This window comes from Diospyros lotus, chromosome 15 (genome assembly GCF_014633365.1).
Source record: "Diospyros lotus cultivar Yz01 chromosome 15, ASM1463336v1, whole genome shotgun sequence".
Lineage (NCBI taxonomy): Eukaryota > Viridiplantae > Streptophyta > Magnoliopsida > Ericales > Ebenaceae > Diospyros > Diospyros lotus.
Window position 1 is genome coordinate 21,148,161 of NC_068352.1, and position 24,512 is coordinate 21,172,672.

Consider the following 24,512-nt stretch of genomic DNA (forward strand, 5'->3'; position numbering starts at 1 on the left):
TCAGAAATTAGTTTGAATGATTCAAAGCCGTGACGAAACTTGAGCATTAAAATTCCTCACGCCTATAGCCTATAGGACTTGTACATTTGATTAAAATAAATGCAATAAAACCCCCAGAGAGTTGCAGTGTTTTGTTCTAGAAGCCTATGTGAGAGCTAGTTTGCGAGTTGGGTGACGATCGCAATTTTAATTCTAATTTTTTTTTAAAAAAAAAAACCCGAAAAAGACTGGTTCTATAACTCATAACTCTGATAAACATGACGGCACGCCACATGTTTATACATGTATCGAGGATTATTCTAGTCTTTTTCAGATTGGCAATAGCCCAAATTCACAGGCTGCCCAAATATGACTTTGCACTCAGTTTAGATGATAAACATTACTATTCTCACAGCTTCGTAATGATGCACACTTGCCAGCTATGCCTTATCCATTGAACCACCCCATCAGCCCCGAAAACCGACAGTTTGCTGGTATTTGATTTTCCAGTCACATCATGGTAGGGGAATTAACTATGCCTTATCCATTTGATCCAAGCCCTGAGCCTTCAAAACTGACACCTTGCTGCTATTTCATTTCTCAGTCACATCATGTCTACATAATTAATCAATCCCACCTAATAAGATTAAAACCCACTTTTGTCCATTGCTAAATATCAGGTTCGTCACTAACCGACCGATCATCCTATGGCGGTTTTACGGTCCTTAAACAGCCCACGTTGAGAATCAACACTGTTAAGTTCCAAATGTTCGAAGGCAAGAAGGAAAGTCATTAAAAGAAAGGGCTCTAAAAGACAACATCTAGGTACATCCAGGATTTTTATCTTATGGACCGTTTATAGTATTAAACCATGAATCAAAATCATCTAACACTTTAGACTTCGGAGCAGGGCCAGAGGAAGGGGAAGACGTAGTATTAAGACGGGCAGCCGTTACCTCGTCAGGATGTGCCGTGGTCTTTTCATCCGTCAGATTGGATGTTTGCTCGAGTAGGTCATCAAGGACACCATCCAAGTTGGCCATGGCAGCGGCTGATTTAGACTCCTCTCGATCTTTCCTCGAAGGTTGATCAAACGACGATGATTGAACAAGCATACTTCCTCCAAATAATGAAGTTGAAGTTTCTTGTTCTCCAACAGGAAAACCAGAGGATGTTTCCTTAAGTAGGTCATCGAGGGAATCATCGCAGTTGGTCACATCTAAAGCTTGTTTCAAGCAACCTGAATCTTTTCCTGAAGGCTGAGGGGCGTGCTTCAAAGATGAAATTCCTTTTATCCTCGATGAAGTTTCTTCTTTGTGGATCAAAAATGAGTTGCTAGAGTTTGTAGCAACTGATGAGGTTTCCTTAAGTAGGTCATCAAGGGCATCATCAAAATTGGTGGTAAATGAAGCACTTTCAAAGTCCGTATCTTTTCTCGAAGGCTGATCTGGAGCCTGTTCTAAAGATGAAGTTACCTCAATCCATGATGCAGTTCCTTCTTGTTGAACCCAAGACTTGTCACTAGACTTCTTTTTAGCAACCGAAGAATCATAGAAATTTGTTTCATTGGGCGACTCAAGAAGCATATCAAGCTCTGGCTGCTCTGCTTCTGCTGCCTTGCCCTCAAACCCAGAGCATTTTTTCTTTGAATTTCCAGAACCTCCAATTACTTGTGCTTTGTACTGGAATGTATTTCCACGAGTTTTGCCAGGTTGAATTGGTTCATTCTTAACCTGATTTGTAGACTTCAATCCTTCAGCAGATGAGGTTGAAACTGAATGACGTATCCAAGAAGTATTGGGTGACATTAACTCACTAATTTGACCCTCCGTCATAGTTGTGTCATGGTAACTATGGGAAGCTAATTGATCAGAACTTTTCTTCACGCTTTCACCTCGTGATGCAGCTTTTACTTGGTCAGATTCCTGACTGAAGCTAGTTTCTGATTCCTTTGTGCTCTGTAACATGCAACATAATTTAGGTAACACAAACTACCAAATTCGTAAAATGCAATACAGGTAATGCTATTGTAATATTTAGCAATAATCAAAGCAATGCAACTAGTGGATTTTGTTATGTCATGGCTATTTCCTTGACCAAAACATTGTCCAGACGTGCTTTTCATCTTCTTATTGAAATGAGTTTTTATGAGTTCAAATAATAATCAAGCATAAGGAATGTTTAAAAAAAAAAATACCAAGGCATGTTGATTTTTTTTAAGAAAAAAAAAATACAACTTTTAATCAAATTTTAGAAAATACTACAGTTGTGAAACTATGTAAGAAACTACTACAAAATTTCCCATGTCAGCAACAATAACCATGTGGTAATTTAACTGAACAGAATTCGCTCCTCATGGGAGCAAGGCCCTCCGTGTCAGCAGCCTGCTGGTGGAAACAGTAACTCGGTGCTCATAGGAGTGAGTTTCACTGTCAATTTATCATACCAGCATGTGATGTCTACACGAAAGAACTTGTAGTGGTTTATTAAATAATTTCAAAACTGTATTTTTTTTAATATGTCTAAGAAATTGTAGTTTTTTTAAAAGAAAATTCAGGAATGTTTAGACATCACTTCGGGTCTTTTTTATTTTTTTGGTGGTAATGTTAATAGTAAAGAGATGGAAGAGTGCCCTATTGCCTCACCAGATGCCACCACAAGAAGGGCATGAGAAGGTTGTTCAAATGTCATTGGAAATTTCAGCTAAATTTGGAAAGATGTATTAAGATTTGGTTAATTATGTACAAGAATAGGATGCCTTGGATCCTTGGGACCCCGGCGCAGTTCCGCAATCAACCTAAGCATATCATTTAAGGAGCAAACTCCTGGTGGACTTCCAGGAAAGGCTACTCAAGTTTGAGTGACTTAACCAGTGAAAAATTGTACTGAGTCAAGTATAAATTGGAAGGGACCTCAATTTCATTGTCTTATTAATATTATAGCGTCAGATTAGTTCGTGGAGCAGATTCAACCTTATTCCCTAATGTTGAACCAGAGGTTTTTCCTCATCAACACTTTTCCGCCACCTTCATCTCAAGTTAGATCTACTATTGCATCCCTTAACAATTTGTTAAGTTGAATTGAATAGAGAAAGGGGAAATATCAACCAAAGTGGATGAAACAGCTATCTGAGTTCAAAGTTATCATGTACTTCTTTATAGTAAAACAATATTATTTTCCATCAAGCAATTCTTTTATCCTCTGCACTGCAGGGTGAACTGCTAGTTCATCAATATTCCGAGAAGTATCTTCACACAGTATTTAGCATAACGAGGTTACTTTTATGGAAAACGAATTTTGGAAATCACATTGGAAGAAAACAAGGTAAGTAGGGAAAGATGAGTAACTATTTTTGATACAAAACCATGAGTAGCAAAGAAATGGGAACAATCGAGAGATACAGCCAAAAAAATTGCATAGTTGCTTCAAATGTCCAAATTTGATAAATGGAGATAATATAAGGAAATAGTGAAGCCCTAGGCCACAAGTTTTACAATTGCAAACAAACAGAATAACTATTATTTATTCAATAAGCAAATAAGAAAAATTCATTTGTCTGATTCTTCTGTACTGTTCACCCTAGAATTTTTTTGAATTTATTTCAGAAAATTTCATAATCCCAATAAATCATGAAGTAGATGCAATGCAATAGATACTTGAAGCTAAAAAAAGAAAAATAGTGTCATGAACCTCTATTCTCCACAACTAGTGAGGCTCAATAACCTTGCATTCTTGCTGAACAAACAGCTCAAAATAAACTGTAAAATTCTGTTCAAATATGTTCAGATGGGAAAATACACATACCAGCTCTGGTGGTAAGAGGTCTGGTTCCATGAAGAGCCTTTCAGGCAAATCCACTTTTGCAAGTTGTTCAGCAAGGAGATTCAGATTTAGGGAGAGAAATGACGCCTACAACCCAAACAGAGAATAGAATCCATATGCGCCCATCAACATGTGTGAACTAAGCAAAAAATAGAATGGAAAAATAGATAAATAAATCAAACCATAATAGTTTCCAGTTTATGCTTGGAAATAGCTGAAAAATCAGCTGGAGTTGCAGTAGTAACTCATGTTTAAAGCATGTGACATGCTTTAGGATTAGGTTATCTGCATGGCCACATTGTTAGTCAATATATTTGGTGTTAGCTTACATATGATGCACTTTCTGTGCCAGAATTCAAGCCACAGTTTAAAAAGTTTGGATCCCTTTCATTGCTATAAGCATACTATTGTTGCCGAACTACAACAATAAATGTATGTATGTATGGGAGACCGTCTAAAAATGTGTCATGGACCTAGGATTCATGACAGGTTTAAAAGGTAATTGGAAGGAATTCACGGCCGAGGGGGGTTAGATCAGAAGAAATGGGGAAGAAATTAGGGAAGAATAGAATAGAGAGGGAGACTAGGGAGAACCGAGAGATTAGAGGGAAATTGGAGGGAGATTGAGAGAATCCAAGAGAGGGAAATGATAGAATTCATTTAACAATTCAAACATGATTTTCTCTAACTACCTTAGCCTATTTATAGGCTTTACCAAGGAAGGTACTAACAGCTACAAAATAAGAGTGGATTCTTAGGGTTATGACAATTCCCCCCTTCTTGAGAGAGATTGTTCTCAAGAACTTACAGCGATTGCTCACTGCTCTCATCCAATCCCATCTTTTTCTCTCTATTTGATTCTTCTTTCTTTCTTTCTACTTCTAGGTCTCTTCCTCTTCGCTCTTAAGTTCGCACGAGCAATTCCAGGCATAAGTTGAACCAAAACTTCAATAGAAATAACCTTATTGAATTTGAGCCAAACATAACCACCTACTACAATAGCTTCCCAATCAAGAGCGAACTCCCATTTAAGAACATGATCAACCACTCCCTGACTATCATAGTTGGCAACTGAAACCTGCAAGTGTGGATTAGTTTTAAGTTCACACATCCGACTAGTTACCATAAGAAAGGCGAGTGATGGAACACAATCTTTGTTTACATATGTGCTCCTCATCTCCTCATCTTCGATGTTGGTTATTTTGAGCCCAGAGGATTGTCTAACGAAATCCTCAGCTGCAGTAGGAAAATGCCGAAGGGGCAGATTGTCTTCCTCTAGTCTTAGGACTCCTTCATCCTTGTAAGTAGTTTCCTTAGAGCCACTATGAGACAGCTCCGATTTGGATTGCCCAATTAGAACTTCTTTGACTGCTTGTAGAGAAGCAAAGACTTGATCCAACTTAGAATTGTTGTCAAAGGCATCACCATAACAGCTTTGACCTGCTTCATGATCGGGACATCTAATGAATTGTCACATATATAGAGGGTATTTAGGTAAAATGTAAGGGTGCAAGTGGGAAGAGGAAAAAAGAATAATAACAAAATGTAGTTAGACTATTTTGTAAATAGCCTTGGCGGGAACGCTTGTATGTACTCAGGTAAGGGCTATAAATTGTACCCCACCCCTCATGGAAAAGGCATCGAGAATTTGAATAGAACATTCTCTGGATTTCCCTCTGAACTTCTACTCTCTCTTTCTCTCTCTCATTCTTCTAATCTCTCTCTCCTTTCTATCAATTTGTCCATCTCATTACAGGAATTCTCTCGAATTTCGACAATCCGTGTCCATTCAAAAGAAGCTCCGAATTGATTATTGCCAGGTCCCCGAGGATCTAACAATTTTGGTATCAAAGTAGTGCTTGGGCCGCGGGAGTTTAAAGGATTAGCAATGGTCATGGGAACGAGAATGAAGAGTCTAGAGACTCAGATGCAATAGATTGGATCCACGGCGAACGATCTGCAAAATAGAGTGGATCAATTAGAATTAGGATCTAACCGAAATCACGAGGCCATTTTGGCAGTTGAACGAAAATTGGAGGCAGCGATCACACAGATCCACAATGATCTGGGAGTCCAGAAAAGGGAGCAAATGCAGACGTTCATAGTAATGTTTGTGAGGCAAAACTAGATGCATATGTCACCTCACTTCCCTCCAAGGGAAAGAACGGATCCCATACTACTAGGTTAGGGGAGGATGGGACCAGGGACGAGAGATCAGGGGATAAACCAAAGACCACCGGAGACATCAGAAGGCGATGAGGAGAGTGGTGAATTGGGATGGAGAAGGTGACCAGAGACACCGGTGGGTCATCACCAACAAGAAATGCCCCTACCACTATTGGAAATCCCGTTATTTAACGGCCTCAGCCCTTGCTTGTGGATCAAAAGGTGCGAATGGGCGTTTGAATGGTATGGGGTGCCTGAAGGGCATAAGGTAACCATGGCAGCAGCGTACCTTAACGACGCTGGTGACGCATGGTACCAGGGGTGGTCCAAAGTCAGAGAAGAGTGCAAGTGGGAGGAATTCGAGGAGGAGCTGTGTGAGAGGTTTGGGGATTGAGGCCTATCTGATGTAGTAGAGGAGTTTAATAAGCTCAAACAGGTAAGATCAATGATGGACTACCAACTACGATTTGAGGAATTAAAGGCCTTAATGCTTAATCACAACCTATATCTGACAGAGGCTTACTTCGTTTCAAGCTTCCTAAGTGGCTTGAACGAGGAGCTAAGGCCAATGGTTAAGGTACTTCGTCCTAGAACTCTAAAACATGCTGCTGATAGCGCTAGGCTCCACGAGCAAACGATGGAGGCGCTAATGAGGAAATAGAGAATGGTGGCTATGGGAGTTGCTCAAGGAAGTCTCCCTCCAGGGAGAGATTATGGTAAGGAGATGGGTAAAGGATCACCAAGGGGAAGAATTTGGCACTGTCAGCACTGACGACCCAATATGGGAGGACCATGGAGCAGAGAAGACAGGCCAATCTGTGCTTCAAGTACGGGGAGAAGTATTTCCCTGGTCACCAATGTCGAACGCAACTCCTACTGCTAGAAGGAGAAGAGGAGTTAGTAGAGGAAGAGGAGGAACCACCCCTCCAGCAAGGAGAAGAGGAGTTAGTAGAGGAGAGATCTCGTTACATGCCTTGAAGGGCTTGACCAATAGCAAGATCATCAAGGTTGAAGGGAATGTAAGTGACAATAAGCTGATGATTCTTATTGACAGTGGTAGCACCCACAGTTTTTTGGATGAAGGCACAACCCGGAGATTGCAATGCCTCCTGGTTACAACACAGCCACTGTCAGTGACTATAGCGAATGGAAGCAAAGTCTTAAGCAAATTAGCATGTATCCGATTTTATTAGGAGATGCAAGGAGAGGGGTTTGAGGCTGATTTGAGACTTCTCAAATTAGGAAGGTGTGATGTGGTGTTAGCGTGGATTGGATGAAGCAAGTCAGCCTAATTTGCTTTGATTTTAACAAGATGGAAGTGAAGTTTGAGAAAGAGGGTAAGCCGATAACCTTAACAGGAAACAAAGAATGGGCAACGTGTAAGATGATAACAGGGAGAAGACTGCATAAGATGCTTAGACCAAAACTGAATTAGGTGACAATTATTTTCAATCCAGGCAGTGGAAAAGGGGAATGAAGAGTTGGAAGAGGAGGGAGAATTCATGCTAACGGTTAGCACCACTCCTCAAGCTAACCTAGAGGTATATCAAACTGACCTCCTTAATATGCTACTTATTGAGTTTGAAAATCTATTCGTAGAACTTGTAACCCTTCCCCCAACCAAACCTATCGACCACACCATCCACCTCAAACCCAACATTGACCCCATTAACATCCGAGCCTACCGATACCCTCCTAACCAGAAAACGATTATAGAGAATCTGGTTAGAGAGATGCTTCAGAAATCCCTCATCAGGCCTAGCCATAGCCCCTTTGCCTCCCTTGTGTTGCTAGTAAAGAAAAAGGATGGTACATGGCGGTTTTGCATAAACTACCGCCAATTGAATGAAGTTACCACCAAAGACAAATTCACAATTCCCCTTATTAAGGACTTAATAGATGAACTAAGCCATGCCACCATCTTCACTAAACTTGACATAAGATCCGGTTATCACCACATCCAAATGAACCCCCTTGACATACACAAGACTGACTTCCGCACCCACCAAGGCCACTACGAATTCTTTGCAATGCCCTTTGGCCTAACAAATGCCCCAGCCACCTTCCAATCCCTCATGAACCAAATTTTTGAACCCCACCTTTGAGACTTTATACTTGTATTCTTTGATGACATTTTGGTGTACAGCCCCACCTTTGAACTTCACTTAAAGCACCTACAGACTACATTTGAGATTTTAAAACTCAATAGGTTGTATATCAAGAGGCAAAAATATGTCTTTGCACAAAACCAGGTGGAGTATTTGGGGTATCTGATATCTGGGCAGGGGGTGAACACCGACCCCAACAAGGTGGCAGCCATGATCAATTGGCCAAGGCCGACATCAATTAAGGCCTTGAGGGGATTCTTAGGGCTAACGGGCTATTATAGAAGATTTGTGAAGGGATATTGGACAATCAATAAACCATTGATTGATTTGTTAAAGAAAGACAGCTTTGTATGGGGTCCCGCAGCAGAGGATGCATTTGAGTTGTTGAAGAAAACAATGAGTGAAGCCCCTGTATTAAGCTTACCAGATTTTGACAAGGCTTTTGTAGTGGAAACAGACGCAAGTAGGGTGGGAATAGGGGTTGTCCTGATGCAGGAGAGAAGACCCCTAGCCTTCATAAGCCAAGCCTTAGCTCCGAGGCACACAGGCCTCAGCATCTATGAAAAAGAGTTACTGGCAATAATATTTGCAGTAGATAAGTGGCGATATTACCTGGAAATGAGGTGATTCATCATAAAAACCAACCACGAGAGCCTAAAATTCTTGTTGCAGTAGTAGCTCCACACCCATTTACAAAAGAAGGGGATGACAGCTTATGGGCTTAGATTATGTAATTCAGTACAGAAAGGGAAAAGAGAATGTTGCAGCGGATGCCCTATCCAAATGTATGGAGGAGGGAACAATAGCAGCTATTACAGTGGTGATACCTAATTGATGCCAGGAGATAGTGAGAAGTTATGAAGAGATAGTGAGAAGTTATGAGGATGAACGGGTGAAAGGCCTCTTGGAACAACTGATTGTATAACCAAAAAGCAAACCAGGGTACTCCTATGAAAATGGAGTGATCCGATATAAGGGTAGACTGGTGATAGGGGGCAATGAAGAATTGAAGAAGAGAATACTCCAGGCCCTGCATGAGACTACATTCGGGCGTGCAAAACACTTATCACAAGGTGAGACAGTTGTTTTTATTGGCCAAAGCTAAAGGAAGAAGTAATGCAATACGTGTTGGCTTGTGAAGTGTGCAAATGATGTAAACATGAGACAGTGGCCTACCCGGGGCTACTATAATCACTTCCTATCCCAAGCCAAGCATGGGAGAGTATGTCGATGGATTTTATAGAAGGTCTACCTAAGTCGGATGGGAAGGACTGCATCCTTGTCGTGGTAGACTGATTCACAAAGTTTGGTCACTTCTTAAGCCTTACTCACCCCTATATTGCCCAGGAAGTAGCTCGAATTATGCTAGATCAGGTGGTTAAGAAGCATGGGGTGCCTAAAACAATTATCTCGGACAGGGACAAAATATTCACCAGCCTTATGTGGCAAACCTTGTGGAAATCTTTGGGGTCTAAATTGAATCTTTCCACTGCCAATCATCCCCAAACAGATGGGCAAACATAAAGAGTCAACCAATGCTTGGAAACTTACCTTCGTTGTCTGTGCTTGGAGAATCCAAGAGACTGGCACAAATGGTTATCAGTAGCATAGTGGTGGTATAACTCCAACCACCATAGTGCACTACGGATGTCCCTTTTCGAGGCCCTCTTTGGCTACAAACCACCGCTACTACCAACCCTTCCGGGACCCACCAGTGTCGCAACAGTGGATGAGCACCTACAGCAACAGCAACAGATCCTACAGTAGCTTAAGAAGGACCTAGCTATGGCATAGAATCGTATGAAGCAAATGGAAGATAAGGGTAGAAGTGAAAGAGAATTTGAAGTTGGAGAAGAAGTGTACTTGAAATTGAGGGGGCCTTACCTAAAGTCCCTAACTATCGGTCCGATCTCCAAGCTAAGTTCGAGATACTTTGGGCCTTTCCCATTTTAGCCAAGATTGGCAAAGTGGCCTACAAATTACAGTTACCCGGGAACACTTAGATACACCAGTCTTCCATGTGTCATTGCTAAAGAAGGCAGTAGGAGAACAACGGGTGAGTTCCTACTTACCCTTGGGAGTGCAGGAGACCGAAGGAGCTCCAGAACTAACAGTTGTAGCAGATAGACAGGTGATCTACTGCCAAGAGGCACCCATAATGCAAGTGCTAGTGAGATGGACCAACCGGCATGAAGACAATAGCTCCTGGGAGTACCTTCCACACTTGCTCAAACAATTTTCGCGAGTAGCCAATTTACTGACTATTTCTTGAGGACAAGAAATACTTTAAGGAGGGGGTATTGTCAAGTACCTAGAGGGTACTTAGGTAAAATGTAAGGGTGCAAGTGGGAAGAGGAATAAAGAATAATAACATAATGTAGTTAGACTATTTTGTGAACAGCCTTGGCGAGAACGCTTGTATGTACTCGGGTAAGGGGTATAAATTGTATCCCACCCCTCATGGAAAAGGCAACAAGAATTTGAATAGAACATTCTCTGGATTTCTCTCTAAACTTCTACTCTCTCTTTCTCTCTCTCATTCTTCTAATCTCTCTCCTTTCTATCAATCTGTCCGTCTCACTATCGGAATTCTCTCGAATTCCGATAGTCCATGTCAATTCGAAAGAAGCTCCGAATTGATTATTGCCAAGTCCCCGAGGATCTGATACAAAGCTTTCATTTTAATTCTCCAAAGCCCAAAGTCATTAGTTCCATCGAACTTCTCAATGTCATACCAAGTAGCAAAGGCCTCAGAAGCTGTGGCAGGTTCTAAATCCTATTGATTTCTAGGGTTCTTGGAAAATCTTGAATGAGTTCTTGGTTCTGATACCAATTTGTTATGATTAGGAGCTCTTTTAATAACTCAAACAATGTTTCCAAGTGCCAATTTTCTCAACTCCTCACTCGAAATCAATCCAAAACAATAGAAAATAAATGCAATCAAATCATAACAGAAATAAAAAAACAAGAAAGAGAAACACAAACCACAAGATGCCAATTTTATCCTGGTTCGAACTGGTTTACACCAGTTCTACATCCAGCAGTCAAAACACCCCCTCAAGCAGCTTTCTTTATTCACTATTCAATATGAATGATCAGTATACATCTGAGATCCCTTCCTCCTATTTCCTAAGTACATCAAGCCTCTACCCCCAAGATTACAAAGCTATCTCTCAAACTCTAGCCTTTCTCTTGAACAATCAGTACTCGTTACAAATAGAAATGAGAACTCTCTATTCTCTCGACTACCCCTTGCCCCCTATTTATAATAGTGGGTAGACACCCCAATATATCCTGACTGGGATTAGGTAATTACAATTTTAACCCCCAAACATATACTATAACATTTATGGAATTATTTCTAACTGCCTATCTACCCCTTAGCCGACATAAGTCACTAACTTCAACAATCTTTTAGTATAACTCGAGATCAGTGTTATTAAAGGCGCGACAAGGCACGCCTTGGGCTTTTTAGCTATTTTTCAAGGTTTTTATTTCATTGTTTTTACTTTATTTAATTTTTTACTATTTAGGGTTTAAATTTATTACTTCAACTACAAATTTAACAATAAGTAAAAAGGCTACTACTTCAAATACTCCAATTGAATTTGAACTAGATGAAGATAGATAGGGAGAATTGAACAAATTCAAGACATGCAATAACAAAATGCAACATTAAGTCATCAAAACAGCACCCCCATACTTGCAACCGTCTTTCTTAGGCTTCTATATATCACCTATGATCTCCAAATGCAAGAAGTGGACAAAAAGGGAAAAAGAAAATTATATTTTCATAGTCCCAAGTTAAATAGTGGCTTTTCCTTAGTTTCTCATCTTCCTTGTTTGTGTTTCATTTACTTCAACAATGTTTTGTTAAAGCTGTTCAAGTCTCGATTTTCTTAAGATTATATTATTCCAGTAATAAAAAGTCAAACTACACTCAATATCCAATGATCAACATTCTATTGGCGTGATCTATATTTATAGACACCATGGAGGTTAAGTTTTCATTATACAAAGAAAGATACAAATTCAAGTCTAGTATATTACCTACCAAAAAAATGTATGAAACTATCATCACACTTCTAAACCATAGAAATCATCCAACAAGAGAAGTAGATGATGTGGAAGAAGATATTAGAGATGATGCTTCTAATGATGAAAATATAAAAATGTTTGATATTGATGATGAAGATGATTTTTAGATTATTTAAAATGCATAATTAGTTAATCTTGATTAAGATTAAAGACCTATAAATTTTTTTAAGATTTAATTTAAGTTGACTTAAAGACTTTTAGATTACATCTTTTGGCATTTTTTATTGTTCTTTTAATTAGTATATGTTGTATTTTTTAATTTCCTTGATAACATACTTGTAAATATGTTATTAGGAGTGAGGACTTATTTTATACCTTAATTTTCAAGTAGGATATATATTTTTCTTTTTTTTTTAAGTAAGCATGCGCCTAGTTCTATCAGGCGCGCGTCTCGCCTTATGCCTTGCGCCTCAAGCTCCAACACTCTTTTGCACCTTAGTGCGCCTTGAACTTTTAATAACACTGCTTCAGACAACATTTTAACATGTATCTTTTATTTTGCAAGGCATATCACATACAAAAGCTACAAGTTAGGTTGTGCCAACCGGTCATGCTAGATTTGACTTGCTCTAAGACCTAAATGCCCTAACATTCTTCAAATAGAAGAGTAGAGGGAAACTTTGGGTTTTAATACAAAAAAAGAGCCGAAAATGTTTTAAGTTGAATCACTCAACTCATACTTAACTTTGTCAAGAATATTCTAAATTTGATTTCTTCACATGGTGATGTGAACCCACGATGGGACAAGACCAAAGGAACTCACAAAAGATTGAAATGAACCCCAGAAAAGCCAAAATCGGGTAGAAGGCAAAGAATTCCCGACCCGTTGATTCACGAACCAAGAACCTAAAGTATATTAAAATCTAGACCCGTTGATTATACGGAAGCAAGAACCAAGAATTGTTGAACGCCACAAAGACTGCCCAGATCTTTGATAAGTTCGGGTTTTGAACGCCACAAAGAAATCACTCCATTGATAAGTTCGAAGTTTTATTCATTGAAGAACAAGATAAAAGAGATAAATCTCTCAAATTCAAAAATTCATAATAATTTCTATCTAATGTTTACAATGGAAAAGCCTTTAAATAGGCAAATAATTAAATCCTAATTCTACATGGAAATTAATAAAAATCCTAAATTACATAGAAAATAAATAAATAACTAGATCTGGTCAATCAATCAATCATTCCTTTTATATTCCCAGATCTTTTCAATCAATCAATCAGGTAATCAATCAATCATCCATTCCTTTTTATGCTCTCAAATCTTGTCAATCAATTAACTAATCAATCAATCAATCATGCGCCCAACCATTCCTTTTTATGCGCAAATCTTGTCAATCATCCAATTCCGACATGGTTGACGAGGTTGACTTGCCCGATTGCATCATTGTTAGTCGACCCTCCATGATTCTCATCACATGGGGCAGAAGATAAAAAAAAAAATGATGCTCCTACATCATGCTCTTACAAAAGTACTTGCTGCGACTCCCTCGGCCCTAGCAAAATGGGGAGCTCCATGCACAAGGGACACCCTTTTTTATTTCTAAATCAGATCATGCCCGGAAAACACAATCAGATTATTCTTTTAGGTTGTAAATGAGAGTAACTTGAAACCGAGAGACATTTCCATATAATAAACAAACATTTTTCTGACTAGCAAAACACAGAGAGAGAGAGAGATGTCATGACCCTGGGGGTTATTTTGTAATCTTTACCTCTAGTAAACTGTTGGGGGAAAGTTAGGAGGCGAGAGAGGCTGTTGTAACAGCCTCAAGAGACGGTTAGGAGGATTAGAAGAACCATTGTATAGTTAGAGGTCTTATTAATAAGGAGACCTACGGCACATGGGGGTTTTACCGATTGATTGATGAATAAATCATTCTCTCTCTTGATCTTTCTAATCTCTCTATTCTAATTCACTTTTCCCTCTCTTTCTCGATCGGAACTACTGAAATTGCCAAGTCCTAATTCAAGGACTTGACAAATGGTATCAGAGCCGTACGATTCGGCTGTGAGGTTCGGATTCCCGGGCGCAATGGCGGAAGGCACACGTCTGAAGCAATGGGAGATCTGGTTAGAATCACTAGAGTTGGGCGCGACCCAAACCCAAGAGACCCTAGGACAAACGCGAGAAGAATTGATCGAATGGAGGGAAGTAATGCAAATAGCTATGGAGAAACAGCAAGAAGCAATAAATCGATGCCAAGAATCGATAGAGATGCAAGGGCGGAGGATTAACAGCTTGCTAAGCATGCTGTCTTCACTACCCCAATTCCGTTTACCACCGAAATATCCACCCCGACAGACGTCGGAACCGATCCTACCACACCAGGGCAATCGTTTGGGCACACAAGGGATTTTTGATGAAGCAGACCAGGTACGGTGCAAGGAGTTATGGGAAGGAATCACCAGCTAGGGATTTAGAACCATGTTCCTATGCCAAGATTGGAGATTCCGATGTTCGAAGGGAAGAAACCACGATGGTGGGTGAGGAGGTGTGGATGATTCTTCCAATTTTACTGAATTCCAGAGGAGCAAAAGATAAATTTGGCGACGGCTTATTTGAATGAAGAAGCAGATTCTTGGTATCAAGGATGGATTCAAGATGAAGGAATGCAAGGAAGCTGGGCCGAATTTGCTGAGGGGTTATGTGAACAGCTCGGGGAGAAAAACATGACCGATGTAGTAGAAGAATTCAGCAAGTTGAAACAAGAAGGAACGGTGATTGAATACCAAAGCCGATTTGAAGAATTGAGATCTATGGTGAGTGCAGTACAACCCGGACTTACCGAATAGTACTTGGTATAGGTCTTCATTAGCGAATTGAGGGAAGAACTGTGGCCCATGGTGAAGATGATGACTCCAACATCCGTTAAACAAGCAACGGAAAAAGCAAGACTTCAAGAATTGGCCTTAGAAGCCATTTTCAAGAAACATAAGGTCCCCTATAAACCCAGTATTTTAACAGGACAGTATGGAGGGGGAAACGCAAGGCCATTGCTAACATGGCATAATCAACAAAATTCTAAAACACCCGTAAATAATAACGGGAGTAAAGGAAATTTGATAGAGCAGCGAAGACAGCTGGGGTTGTGCTTCAAATGCGGAGAAAAATACGGTCCGGGTCATCAGTGCAAAAGACAGCTAATGAACATGGAAGGAGTTGACGGAGAAAAGAGGGAAGAAGAAACAGAAACAGAGGAAACCACTGGTCAAGAGTTACTAGAGCAAGAAGAAGAAAAGCTAAGGGAGGAAGGAGGGGAGATTTCGTTCCATGCACTGAAGGAAGCCCTATGGGGCAAATTATAAAAGTAAAAGGACAGGTGGGAAAACGAAGACTGATGGTGCTTATCGACAATGGAAGCACCCATAGCTTCCTCAATGAAGCCACAGCGACGAGCCTCCAGTGTCCCATGACAGCCACAACACCTTTATTGGTAACAGTAGCCAACGAAAATAGAATGTACAGTCATTATAAATGTCTAGGATTTACATGGATCATGCAAGGGCAGGAAGCACCCATAGCTTATCAACAATGGAAGCACCCATAGCTTCCTTAGTGAAGCCACAACGACGAGCCTCCAGTGTCCCATGATAGCCACAACACCTTTATCGGTAACAGTAGCCAACGAAAATAGAATGTACAATCATTATAAATGTCTAGGATTTACGTGGATCATGCAAGGGCAGGAATTTGTGGCTGACTTGAGAATTTTAGACTTGGGTGGGTGTGACATAGTCCTTGGCGTAGACTGGATGAGGACTAAAAGTCCTCTGACTTTTGATTTCAACAAGTTAGAAGTCACAGTGGTAATTGACGGAAAGAAGCTAACCTTGCTGGGAAATTTGGAGCAAGGAGAGTGCAAGTTAATTGGAGGAAAATGGCTATGGAAAATGATGTTGAAGAAGGGAGGGCAGATAGCCCAACTCTATTCTATACAAGCAAAAGAAATAGAAGATGACAGTGAAGTGAAGGCAGAATTGCAATTCACCAATACTGACATTGGTTCCCAACTCGCAAACAAGGTAGGTTTATCGGAGAACTTGCATTCACTCTTGGTAGAATTTAAGGATCTATTTGTGGAACCTAGCACTTTACCACCCCAAAGACCATTGGACCACTCAATTCACCTTAAACCAAATTCAGAACCTATCAACATTCGAGCCTATCGATACCCTCCTGTGCAGAAAACTGAAATTGAGAAACAAGTTAAAACAATGCTAGACTCAGCCATTATTCATCCTAGCCAAAGCCCCTATGCTTCTCCAGTCCTACTTGTTAAAAAAAAAGATAGAACTTGGAGGTTTTGCATAGACTATAGACAGTTTAATTCCAATACAATCAAAAATAAGTTTCCTATACCTTTGATTGATGACCTATTGGATGAGTTATATGGTGCACAATTTTTTTCTAAACTAGACATTCAGTCTGGTTATCATCAAATTAGAATGACACCATCCGACATTCATAAAACAGCATTTAAAACTCACCAAGGGTTATATGAATTCACTGTTATGCCCTTTGGTTTGACTAATGCCCCTGCCACATTCCAAGCTTTGATGAATCAAATTTTCCTACCCTATCTAAGAAAATTCATCCTCGTTTTCTTTGATGATATCCTTGTTTACAGCCCCACTATTGAACACCATATTATACACCTCCGCACTACATTTGAGATCCTTAAATCTCACCAATTGTATGTTAAGCTCTCCAAATGTACCTTTGCTGCGAGGGAGGTGGAATATTTGGGACATATTATTTGTGGAGAAGGGGTACGAACAAATCCAAAGAAAGTGGAAGCAATGTTGGAATGGCCTAGACCTAAAAATGTGAAGGAGCTGAGGAATTTTTTTGGGATTGACAGGGTATTACCGGAAATTTGTGCAACACTATGGTATTATCAGCAAACCTCTCACTAAGTTGTTGAAGAAGGAAGGGTTTCAGTGGAATCCAAAAGCAGAAGCAGCATTCTTAGCCCTTAAGAAATCCATGTCTACAACTCTAGTATTAACTCTTCCAGATTTTTCTAAGCCATTTACAGTTGAGATGGATGCATGTGACACTGGGGTGGGAGCTGTGCTGATACAAGAAGGGCGACCATTGGCTTTTATAAGTCAAGCATTGTCGCAAAGGCACTTAGGATTAAGTGTGTATGACAAAGAGTTGTTAGCCGTGCTTGGAGCAGTTGACAAATGGCAACATTACTTGGAAAGCCAGGCATTTGTGATTCGCACGGACCATGCGAGTTTACAGTTCCTAGGCCAACAAAGGTTGCATACCCAGCTGCAGAGGAAAGGGGTTTCTAAACTCATGGGGCTGGATTATATTATTCAGTACCGCAAAGGAAAAGAAAACATAGTGGCTAATGCACTATCTAGATGCAGTGAAACTGTAGCCTGCCAAGCTATCACAGCGGTAGTACCCGAATGGATGGGGGAATTAGAAGTGAGCTACAGTCAGTCAGAATGGCTTCAAGGTATCCTAACACAACTAGCAATACAACCTACTGCAATGGTAGATTATACATTATCCAATGGCTTGATCAGGTACAAAGGCAGGTTGGTAGTGGGGGATGACGATGCATTAAAGGAGAGAATAATAGGAGCCCTTCATGGTTCGCCAGTGGGGGGTCATTCAGGGATAAGAGCTACTTATTAAAAGGTCAAACAATTATTTTTTTGGCCTAAACAAAAGCCAGATGTAGTGAAATTTGTGATGTCTTGCATGGTGTGCCAGCGATGTAAACATGAAAACGTGGTTTACCCGGGGTTATTACAGCCCTTGGCAATACCTAATCAAGCATGGGAAGGAATTTCTATGGACTTTGTGGAGGGTCTACCTCGATCGGAAGGCAAGGATGTAATCATGGTGGTGGTGGTGGATCGTTTGACAAAATTTGGCCATTTCAATAGTCTATCTCATCCATTTACTACACAAGAGATGGCAAGAGTATTCTTGGATAGGATAGGCAGCATCCATGGAGTTCCTAAGACTATTGTCTCGGATAGAGACAAGGTATTTACAAGTTTATTTTGGCAAGAACTGTTTTGGAAATTGGGAGTAGGCTTGTGTTTGTCAACTGCATACCACCCTCAAATAGATGGTCAAACATAAAGGGTCAATCAATGCTTAGAGGCATATCTAAGGTGTATGTGCTTCACTAATCCTAAGAGCTGAAATCGGTGGCTATCATTGGCACAATGGTGGTATAATACCACCTACCACAGTGTTATTCGGAGGAGTCCTTTTGAAGCCATGTTTGGGTTTAGATCCATGTTGTTGCCTGCCATCTCGGAGTCATCCCCTACTATGGCAGAAGTGGGGCATTATTTCCAGCAGAGGCAGCAACTATTAACCGTCCTAAAACAAGAATTGGCCAATGCTCGGAACCGAATGAAGCAAATACTAGATAAAAGGAGGAGTGACAAGACTTTTGAGATAGGTGATTTGGTTTATCTCAAGGTAAGGAGGTTCTTGCAACAACCCTATACATCAGTGCCACCCTCTAAGTTGAGCCCCAAATATTTTGTACCTTATCCTATTGTGGCCAAAATAGGTCCAGTTGCATATAGATTACAGTTACCTAAGGGAGTGACAAGCCATCCAGTGTTCCATGTTTCGCTGTTGAAGAAGGCAACAATAGCAACTGCTTCTAGTCAGACTGAATTACCACCCAATGCGGAAGAAGCAGAAGAAGTAATCGAACCTCGCACTATTCTACAGAAGAGGATAATGTATGAAGGAAAAGTACCCTTGACGCAAGTATTAGTTCAGTGGTCACATCTTCATCCAGACCACACTACTTGGGAATACCTCCCAAACCTTTTGAAGCAGTTCCCGCGGGCCATGGGACTTCTCTAAATTCTTGAGAACAAGAATTCTTTCAAGGGGCAGGGATTGTCATGACCCTGGGGGTTATTTTGTAATCTTTACCTCTACTAAACTGTTGGGGAGAAGTTAGGAGGCGGGAGAGGTTGTTGTAATAGCCTCAAGAGACGGTTAGGAGGATTAGAAGAACCATTATATAGTTAGAGGTCTTATTAATAAGGAGACCTACGGCACATGGGGGTTTTACCGATTGATTGATGAATAAATCATTCTCTCTCTTGATCTTTCTAATCTCTTTATTCTAATTCACTTTTCCCTCTCTTTCTCGATCAGAACTATTGAAATTGCCAAGTCCTAATTCAAGAACTTGACAAGAGAGAGACTTTGGAATAGGAAAAGGAAATTTGTGGTTACTCGCATATACGATATGTCTATGCCTCTAATACTCCGAAGTTTTATTCCAGCACCTCAAATTGATATCTTTATGGTCTTATATTATGGAACCAGGACCTCAAATTTATTCCAGCACACCAAATTGATCAAAGAGTAGGGATATCATGAAATCCAAGTCTAATAAAGATATCAATTTGAGGTACTAGAATAAAAGTTTGAATTAGTCGAGGCAAAGACATGCAAGTACAAACAAAACAATGATGAGCTCCACCATCCAAAAGAGTTGGGAAATGGGAGAGACACTCAACAACAACAATCTTAAGCTTTAACCCCATTAAGTGAGGTCAACCTATGCATGGACTTAGGTACAGGTGCTGAATTCTGATATGTATCTAGAGGTCGAACTTGTCAATTTTATGAATTTAAAGATACGAGGATATGTGTCAGAAAATTGCAGGTAAGGGAATGCGACATAGAGAACAATAAATCTTACTGACCTACCCCTGCACTTATGTAGTTCTATAACTCAAAATTAAGGATATGGACTAATTAGAATGCATGAATTGATAGCTAAATATATATTTAAAAATGAATTTATTTTATATTTGAAATTTAAATTGTATTGAATCAATTTTTTTTTAAATTATTAAAGTCACACATATTCTCACCTAAATCACAGAAAGAACGTATATTTTTATGTTAGTCCTACACGTGTCCCCTCTCATATCCTTTGAACAAATTTTAAGGAAGTATCGAACACGCCACATGGGTGTGTCTGATACATTTGGGGGTGTGTCAAAGTGTAACATGCTAGCAACCCCAATAAGGCAACCCCTAGGAAGTGTTTGTACTTTTTAGGGCTCACCCCTTGTTTTAGACATCTGTAAAATGACCCTTAGCTCTTCTTCATGTAGCACTATAAACTACTTACACCAATACTAATTTATTGTCAGTTTGTGGTTATCTCAAATATTTCAGACAACTAAGGTTATACAATATAATCAAATTAATTGTAATGGTGGATAACAATCAGGAGAAAGCGAGGTAAATTTACTTCAACAAAGTCTAAAAGATTAACACAAGGTCCAAAAGATGGAGCTTGTAAAACTCCAATTGAAGGATAAAAGAGGGAAAATCAAGTACCTTCCTATTTTGAAAATAACAAGCAAAAGAAATTTAGATATAGGTAGGCTTGTAGAGCTTGTACAGATGGACTGATTGTGGTACACATTCTGCATATTTGCTCTTTGTCCATCAATTATTCCTCTACACCACCTTTATAGAATCACTAGCATCTATTGCATATCAACCATTGCTCTTTATGTCCTTCATAAGATCATAGTCACATCAAGTAAAGAAACATAATGAAGGCTAGAAATAGTGAAATACCCCATGACTGGCTGTTGCTCTATCCTCCACAATAAAATTATCATCTCCAGTCCATGATAGAATGCTCTGTCCCCTTACAGTCAGCAGAGAGCCAAATCCCTGATTGGAGTCTAAGAAAAATTGAAGTTAAGCTCGTCACATTTACAAACTGAAACTTTCACATCAAACAACTTATTAACTGCCGGGCTTGACTAAAATTCCAGTACAACAATGTAAAGAAACTACATAATTTTTTTACCCTGTGGCTGCTAAAGTATGAATAACTAGAATAGAACACAAGTCAGAATTGTAGCATTTGATAGCCAAGTCAAAGACACCATCAGATTTACTAGGTGGAAAAGAAGTTATCTATTATTGATATCAATATAAGGAGCAAAAACAAGTGCTGAGAGGATGATAAACAGACTTTGAACATGTTACAGGGTGCCCATGACCATACAACAACATCAAGCATTACAAGTCAAAACTACAGAATATCAAACCCTCAAAAATAAGATATGCATGTCAATGCTGCAAGATTAGCAAAATTATCAAGATGAAAGTTTGCGGGCTAGAACAAAAACAGAAGCCTGTGAACTAGTTAGTAAGTTAAATAGAGATGCAAAGAAGGCACCACTATTCACTGCACAACTACACCAACAAGATACACACTTTGTAAAATCTACAAATGCAATTAACTTTACAACCCTAGAGATCTCATTCCTATACATGGATTATAATAGCTTGAACTAGTCCATAGTGATCTAGACTGGGGGTGACATAGAGTATAAAAGCAAGGTTTTTTTTGGCTTGACCATGCCACGATGCTATTCATAAAATTGGTTTGGCAATCTCTACCCCAGAGCAGAGCAAAGAGGATACCATCAGCCTACTAATCATTTCATTCGATCGAGAGTAAAGATTACTTAGTTGATCATGATATCCAACAATCCAAAGGATCAAAGTGCCAAAAGTTCAACTTTCTATCTAAAAGATTTTTCCACAACAATCAACAAGAACATGATAGCCTCATTGCCCAATTTATTTACTGCAAAACCAGCAAAGAGAGTTTATTACTTCTGTATTTTCAAATTAGAAACAATGGGAAGCATGTGGGCAAGTCTGGACTTATTGGATTTATTTTAACTGCTTTTCAAATTAACAGAGAAAATGATCAAGTAATGGCATTGGATATATCATGATAAGACAAGAAAAAAAAAGAAGAAAAGAAAAGTCATTGACGGATATGTGGAGGCACGACACAACCTCAAGAATCTCTAAATTGCTAGACAGCTCCCCCACAGTGTGATGAAAAATGACACAGAGGATCCACTGCAACAACAACAACAATCACAAGTCTTAATTCCACTAGGTGGGGTTGGCTACACGAATTTTAGACCTCCAAGCACACAGAGGATTCACTACAGTTCAGATATTTTAAGATTATGTGCATCATTTCTTTTCTTTGAAAGGACATTTTCACTGGATTATTTTATTGGTCAATTTCTAAAACTTCATACTCATTCCACAACTTCAATTGTTTGTGCAATTAATCGAGAAATCTAACAATACTTTACCAACTTCAAAATGTTTTATAGGAGCTGTTTCAAGTAAGAAGTAACACAAAACAATGCACTCACAAGCCATGAGAAGTTCCTCAGGTTCTTTGGAACGTCCATCTTTTCAACAAAATGTTAGTGCAGATCAAATAACGAAATCAATTTTTTATGGGATTAACAAGGCTCCTCAGAAGGAATATCCAAAATCAACTGCTTGAGCTAATGGGACAGGGCTTAATCCACAGCTATGGAACAGGCATGTGTAAGGACATACTTGCTCCTTCTAGAGGAATCACATCTCTAGGATACTAATCTTGTTTATCAAAATACAAAATAAGGTCACAATTGAAAAATTATTAGCGGAATGACAACCACAAACTTTGGCAACATAAGTTCACAACCATAGCTCCTTTATCAGTACTAGTAGATAAAATGATACAACTGATTGAAAGAAGTGAAGATTAGAACCAAGGAAATACCACTGAGAACATCATCAAATGAAGGAAAGCTCTCCGAAGAAACTATTGCATGTGACTGAGACGTAGCCTCGGAAACCAGGTGACCATAGTCTGCCCCTTTACTTTTTGGTGTCACTATGTCAGCTGCTTGACTCATGTCATTATGGGATAAACCTTCTGAACCTGAATCATACTCTTCCTCATAGCGACTCCAATTTGAGGGAAGTTCCCTAGAACCCCGAGACTTATCGGGTTTTTCTGTAACTTGCTTTCCAGATGACTTATTTGAACTGTTAGCTCCTGCTGCACCTGCTGATGGAGCTTTTGATGCTATACTTGGATGATGCTTCTTATTGTGGTGTTGAGAATGGGCTCTCTTCGACTTTGCCATAGCCTTTACATCCATGGTTTATGAAAAATCAGAACTTTCAGCAAAACACAAATGGAGCTTACAATCTCAGGAAAAACACAGATGATGTTATGGTTCATGCAATCCCTGCAAGATGGAATGCAAGTTAGAATACAATTGCAAAAACAATTCAGAAACCCCACGAGCCACAATGCCAAAACTATAAACAAAAATAATTTATTCGCTTACATTAAGCTGTGTGTGTGTGTGTGATTAAACATGCACCAAATCAAAAAGGACCACAATGAGATGGAGCCCCAATTCCAATTTTCACATCATTGCGCGTTAGGAAACAATCTGATTACAATAGGGAAAAACTTTAACTCTAAATACCCCAAACATACACACAACAGCATATAAAACGGACTAATATAAAATACGTACAAAAATGAGAAGATAGTAACTTCTGAAATCATTCGAACTTTGCTTGACGCTCAAGAAAGCATAACCCTACGCTAACCACAAAGCAACAGACTTAGTTCTGCCCGCACATCGAGTTTTTGCAAAGCGAAACAGCAATAAATGACAGACCTGAGATTCGGAACTCCAATTTTCTATGATTTCGCAAACTTTCCCGGCAATGAATCGAGAACTCATGGATTGATTAATTATTAGTATCTCGATTAGCTTAAAGTAGGGTTCATACCTGGGGTAACGCAGTGTCTCTCCGACGGAAGGAGCTTCGGTTTACACAAATTGCGAACCCCTCTCTCGCTCTCGCTCTCTCTCTCTCTCTCTCTCTCTCTCTGGGAGACCAAGCCTTTGCAAGAGGGATCGATTTTGGGCCTAGATCCGGCCCACAGTGTCCCGCCCAAACATATGTCAGACCAAATTTATGGGCCGACCCAGCCTAGAGATGCTTTCTTTTAGGGCAGTTCTTGTTGCTTTCTTTTCTTAGTTGAAATGAAAAAAAAGTATACTCAGCCCTTACAAATGCTAGGAGTGAGTACCACCGCAAATGAGGTGGGTCAAGTGCAGTCCAGTGGAGTCGAGTTTTAGATTTATTTATTAGAAATTTTGTCAGGCTAGGGCTAGAGCTAGAGCTAGGGCTAGGGCCATAGCTCGCTCATTTTGAGCCCAAATTTCAAGTTCGAGCTCAACTCATTAAAAAATTGATAGATTAAGACTTAGCTTATTTATGTTGATGAGTCTCAGAACAAATTTTTTTATGAGCTCTAAATTTAAAGTATGTTTAAATTAATTATACTTTAATATATATTTTAAACTAGTGGAACATATAAAATTAGTATATTTTAATTAAAATAACTAATTTTTAAGAAGTTCACTAGGATTTTGTACATTTCTCTATTTTTCTTAGTAC

At 39.5% G+C, this 24,512-nt stretch overlaps 1 protein-coding gene across 4 annotated transcripts; it reads right to left on the reverse strand.

Annotated features, from left to right (window-relative positions):
• On the reverse strand, window positions 1-23,928 carry LOC127791953 (protein ECERIFERUM 16). Of its 4 annotated transcripts, none has more exons than XM_052322183.1 (6): window positions 23,838-23,917; window positions 23,576-23,641; window positions 22,804-23,278; window positions 20,787-20,896; window positions 3,784-3,888; window positions 1-1,937 (listed from the first exon to the last, which is right to left on the reverse strand). In XM_052322183.1, exons 3-6 carry the CDS (start codon window positions 23,186-23,188, stop codon window positions 825-827), a joined length of 1,713 nt encoding a protein of 570 aa, XP_052178143.1. In that variant the 5' UTR covers window positions 23,189-23,278; window positions 23,576-23,641; window positions 23,838-23,917; the 3' UTR covers window positions 1-824. The 4 variants fall into 4 exon arrangements, with proteins under 4 accessions (XP_052178143.1, XP_052178144.1, XP_052178142.1 ...); XM_052322184.1 differs by having other exon boundaries at window positions 23,723-23,871; XM_052322182.1 differs by lacking the exon at window positions 23,576-23,641 and having other exon boundaries at window positions 23,838-23,928.
• Window positions 23,929-24,512: the final 584 nt, after the last annotated feature.